The sequence below is a fragment of the Solanum pennellii genome, chromosome 5 (genome assembly GCF_001406875.1).
Source record: "Solanum pennellii chromosome 5, SPENNV200".
NCBI classification, from domain to species: Eukaryota; Viridiplantae; Streptophyta; class Magnoliopsida; order Solanales; family Solanaceae; genus Solanum; species Solanum pennellii.
Window position 1 is genome coordinate 12,422,928 of NC_028641.1, and position 6,055 is coordinate 12,428,982.

General features: G+C 31.0%; 1 protein-coding gene and 2 pseudogenes across 1 annotated transcript; 1 reads left to right on the top strand and 2 right to left on the bottom strand.

Moving 5' to 3' along the window:
* Positions 1-16: 16 nt before the first annotated feature.
* Positions 17-632, top strand: LOC107019317. Its single transcript, XM_015219847.2, has 2 exons — positions 17-342; positions 442-632. Exons 1-2 carry the CDS (start codon positions 72-74, stop codon positions 630-632), a joined length of 462 nt encoding a protein of 153 aa, XP_015075333.1. The 5' UTR covers positions 17-71.
* A 2,288-nt stretch (positions 633-2,920) lies between these two features.
* On the bottom strand, positions 2,921-3,550 carry LOC114073882 (annotated as a pseudogene).
* A 199-nt stretch (positions 3,551-3,749) lies between these two features.
* Positions 3,750-5,032, bottom strand: LOC107019318 (annotated as a pseudogene).
* Positions 5,033-6,055: the final 1,023 nt, after the last annotated feature.

Consider the following 6,055-nt stretch of genomic DNA (forward strand, 5'->3'; position numbering starts at 1 on the left):
ATTATTTTTATAGGTATGATCAAATTCAAAATGCAGTGAATTATTGTACACAAATTGTAAATAATAATGTTATGGGTGATGAACGAGTTGGTGAGTTGCACAATGATGAACCTTCCGAGCATGAGTTAACAGACAGTGATGATATGTATGACGATGATGATGATAATGTGGATAATGCACCTAATGCGTCCGTTGAAGATCAAAGTATTAATTATCATTCTACATCGATTCCATACTTAGATCAAACTGAACAAAATGCAGAAGATTTTATCTACACGAGAGATGACGGTTCCATTCGAACGGCACTTTGGAATTCAAACAATCCTAAACATATCCAGTCAGGTTCGATTGTTGAAAACTAAATATTTTGTAGTTGTTTATTTATTTATTCCTTTATTTATTTATTTCATGTTGATTAATTTAATTTGTATATGCAACTAGGTATGTTATTTATGAATAAGATGCAAATGAAATCTGCAGTAAGAGCATATAGTCTTGCTATTAAAAAAGAATTTCTTTTTGATCAATCCAAGAGTAAAAGTTGGAAAGTTATTTGCAAGCATCATGAGTTAGGGTGTGACTGGATGATTCGGTTTAGAGAGCGGTATGTGGAAGACAGGAAAAATGATTGAACCACATACTTGTCTTACAAATAACTATAAGGAGGATCATTTCAATTTGAATGATAACATGATTGCCACTTCATTAATACCATATGTCATGCAAAATCCAGACATAAATATTAAGATGATCCGTGAAATTATCAAAGGAAAGCATCACTATACTCCTAGCTATAGAAAAGCACAAAAAGGTCGAAGAAAAGCATTTCGAATGGTTTATGGTGATTTTAAAAGTTCATTTAAGGCATTACCTCGATACATGGCTGCACTACAATTATTCAATCCAGGCACTATTATTGAGTGGGAGCATCATTCTACAACAATGCAATGTGAGAAAATTTTTAAATTTCTTTTTTGGGCTTTTAAACAGAGCATTGATGGTTTCAAAAGTTGTAGGCCGGTCATTTCTATCGACGGCATACATCTTTATGATTTGAATAATATCAAACTGTTAATTGCGGTTGGAATTGATGCGAATGGAAATATTTTTCCACTTGCATATGTTTTGGTTGCACGTGAGAGTTTTGAGTCTTGTTCATGGTTTCTCAAGTTATTATGGACACATGTAGTTTGTGAACGACAAGGAATTGGTCTTATTTCTGACCGTCATCAAGGAATCTTGCAGTGCGTTCAATCTTATGATTGGTTGAGTCCACCCAACACATATCATAGATTTTGTGTTCGACACTTAAAAACAAATTTAATAAAAAATTTATAAATAGTGAACTCGAAAAACTAATGTGGTTGGCTGCTACTGAGCATCAGGAGAAAAAGTTTGTGCAACAGATGCAACAAATCAAACATTGTCTCCTACAACATATGAATGGTTAAATTAATTTTTCTTTGGAAAAATGCACAATGTATAAGGATGGTGGTCGTAGATGGGGTGCCATGACGACAAATGTGTCTGAGTCATATAATGGTTTATTGAAAAAAGCTCGGGGGCTTTCTGTGACTGCCATGGTTCGAATGACGTTCAAAGCTCTCGTTGATCGTTTTGTCGAAAGAAACAATCTTGCAATTGCATTACATCAAAGTAATATGTCATGGCCTCTTGCGATATATAAAAAATTTAATGATTATTATCAAAGAGCTCAAGGGCACACAGATATGATGACTTACAACACAGGTGATGGAGTTTTTGAAATTCTTACTTTTGCTCATGGTGGTAAAGGTGGAAATGTCCACAAGGTTATTGCAAAAGGTAAGAAATGTTCTTGTGGAAAATGGAGAAATTATCATATGCCTTGTTCGCATGCCATCAAATTTTGTGGACTTCGCAGAATTGAGCCAAAATCTTATGTAAGTAAATTCTACAATATAAAATATTACAAACGAACATACACTGAGACATTTAACCCAGTGGGTGATGAAATGTATTGGCCACCAGCTCCTTTTAATTAACTTGCAAATACTGAATAATTGCAGACAAGTGGTACGCAAGTAAGAAGCCGACTTAAGAATGATATGGATATAGCTCCGGCTCGCATGACTAGAAAATGTAGTATTTGTAAGGAGATAGGTCACACAAAGGCACGATGTCCTACTCGATTTTAAATATTTTGTCTATGTTTTTAAGGTTAATGTATTTTTATTGTCTTGTTTTTAATATTATGGTATATCTTTTATATTTATTTGTTGACATGAATTTAATTTTTCTTGCTGCATTTTAAATATTGTAAGTATAATATCTTTATATTATTACTATATTATTGATTTGAACTCTATTAAAAAGTAATGATTTGACCTAACATAAAAAGTATTGATTTGACCTATAACATAAAGAACATATAAATCCTGTAAACTTTCATTGCGTAAGAATCTCATTGCGTAAGAATCTCATTGCGTAAGAATCTCATTACTTTGTTCAAACTTGCACCAAACAACCAAAATTTACACATTTCTAAATTCGAATTTTCGGCCTTTTAGAATAAAGGTGCATAAAAATTATCCTTCTGAATCCGAATCTTCTACATCTTCATTTTCAAAATCTTACTCATTTGGATAGTGACTGTCTGTTCCATATCTAGTTGATTTGTGTAGCCTAGATGTTCTCCGAGGTAGATTTTGTCTATTAAGAACTAAATTTTGTGAATCCCCAGCATTAAATCTTATTTATCGGACACAGTTACCTATAATACTATACCATACAATATAATCAAATAAACATGAAATAAAATTATGAAAAATTATAAAAAGTAAAAAAAATTCTATGAAAATTATTATACTTACATTCGAAAAATTTAATCTTCCACCAAATGGAGAATTATGTATAGGAAATTCACGCATACCATGTTGGATACCATATGAAGATCCACTAAATTGCGCAAAACCAGATATTGGAACCTGTGGAGTTATAAAACCAACTGATTACTGACTAGAAAAATTAAAATTAGTGTTAGAGGACCCTGTAGAAAAATCAAACGTGGGATAATAAGGCTCGGGAGTCGCCACATTAGTGTTAGAGGACCCTGCAGAAAAATCAACTATTTCACCAGCGGTCCTTCTACCTCGATGTGCACCCTCTCTCGGTGTTGTTTGTCGTGATCGGCGAGATACTTATACTGGTGATGGTTCATCGTATTGAGTGGGAGGATTGTAATCAGGATCAAAGGTCAATCGCGTTCCTTGGAAGGCCGCATTCATTGACTCCATTGAAATACGAGCGACTTCCTCTACATATTGTCTCATTTCATTAGATTATTTTTCATCATTTTCAATCATCCGAGCTCGACGATACTGCATTTCATGACCCCTAGCCTATAATAAAATAAACAAATATTAATAACAAAAAATTTATTAAAGATTGACATAATAATTTAAAATTTACATAATATACATACTAATGCCTCATGTCTTCCTGCCATGTGTTGATACCCTTTTTGTACAACATGTTGTGTATTTCCAATGAACATGCGGGTATGCCTCATGTACCAACGAAAGTAATCTATTTGATCACCTTACAAATGGAGGTCGAAATATACGATTTTGACGTTGTTCCCATAAATATTGTGTGTAGTTAAATGCATCTACATCTTCTTATTTTATTTTGGATCGTTTATCACGCTTAAAATGATATTCTTAAAATTGGGTACACGGTCCAAGAACATGTTGTAAATAATCGAACTGTCACACAACACGATCAACCATGTGCCACTCACGATAAATTCCATAAATAAGTGGCACCTGTGCCATCCAGGCACGTTGTCCCGACCGACACCACTTAGGCAATCCATTAATAACATCTTCCAAATAAGGTTGCCAAATAAACTATAAAAAAATAATTAAGTAAGATAATTATAATAACAACACTGGCAGAAAAATAAAAAAATATGTACGTGAAAATGAACAATCTTACAAAATAATTTTTTTGTACCATTGTGTCATAAGATATTTTACTTTTAAGGACCTAACAAGAATCTATATATATGTCATTTTATTCACGTAATTTTCTTGGGTAGTGAAACATAAGTGCCTCGTTTAAAGATCTACCAAACATATTTTTATTTAAAATAAAATATAATATGAATAGTTTAAAATACTAATAATATTAAATACATGTTCATCAGTTAGATTATCTACTACATCCCTAATCACACCAATTATAGTTTGTGCCTCATTTTGATGATTTCTACGTCGCGTTCATTACGTGCAAGCGCAATTGAAGCCTCAAGTTGATTGGTCCTTAGAGGCTTTGGCAATGGTTGTAGGGGAATAATTCTTTCCCATGCTCAAATCTACAATAAATAAATTCACCGTTACTTATAATGCACTTAAATTTAAAAGTGCATATTACTAGTATATAAAAAATATTTAATTAAATAATATGTATACCTGCACTAAAGAGAGAAATCAACAAACTTCATTTGCTCTTTTCATTGATGCACGGCATAAACAATTATACAAATATGATAATGCGGCTGCTCCTCATGCTTGAGTTGACATTAAATCTAAATTTCTCATGTCAATCAAAATGTCCAAATTAATCTTATTATTATATTTATTCGAAAATATTGATCCACCACATAACAATAATAAATATCATCTAAATCTTTGTTGCACTTCATGCTCAGTTGAGTGATCATTAATACCATCCAAACCTTCAATATAATCAATCAATTTATATGTTAACAATCTACTAACACCAGAAAAACAACTAGTATCGGGTAACCATCCTGTTAATTCAAATATCATTTCTTGTCAACCTATAATCCCTAAAGAATCAGCTCCATTTAAAATTATAGGACTACCATCTACTACCATTCCGAATAAAATTTCAACATCTTGTAAAGTTATGGTAGCCTCGCCAGTTCGCATGTGAAAAGTATGTGTTTCTGGACGCCACCTTTCAATTAAAGCAGAAATTAATCCGGAGTCATACGACACACATCCTACATCAAGAATTCCTTTAAATCTACAATTTATAAAATATTGACTGATGCGAGAATGTAATGGATGATATTTTATATGTTGCCAAAATTCAATATCACCACGACGCGTATATAAGCAAGACATCTCTTCTTTTATTCTACCATTCCAAATTCCTTCAGAACGGTGATGATTTTGAATTTTTAATACATCATTCTCTACTAGACCAGGATGTACGTATACATTTGACGGATGCATATCTGTACACAAAAAATAATAAGAAATATTAACATTAATATAAGTATCAAAAGATTGAATATATCAACAATATCATATAAAAGTATAAAATTAATTAAATAAATTAAAAATAAAATGAATTCAAACTCACCTTATAAAGAAAAGGCTTTTAAAAACTTTAGAAAATTAGAAAAATAGAAAGACTTTTAAGAATGTTGGAAAATTGAAAAACTACAATGCAATTTGAATGAAAAATTCAATCAATTTATAACAAAGTAAAAGTGTAACATTCTGAGTTGACACTATTTACACGTGAATTGTATTCAATCAATTTATTGTAACACAAAAACTACACTATTTGCATGTGAATTACAATTCAATCAATTCATAACAAAATAAAAATTACACTATTTGCATGTGAATTACAATTCAGTCACTTTATAACAAAATAAAAATTACACTATTTACGCGTGAATTACAATTCAATCACAAAATAAAAATATAATATGTGACTTTGACACTATTTGCATGTGAATTGACACAATTTTTTTTATAAATGCATATGAATTATTTTTAAAAGTTTGAATATTTTTGTATGAATTTTACATGTCACCTTTTTTTTAAAAAGTTGACATGTGATTATCTTCAAAATTTATATATATATATCAAGGAAATCGCTGCATTAGCAGCGATTTCTTTTTTTTTTAAATAAATTTTTTTTTTCAAGAAAATCGCTGCCTAGGCAGCGATTTAATTTTTTTTAAAAAAAATTTAATTATTTGAATTTAGAATTCTATTTGAACTCAAACATCATTTAAATTTAAATTCAA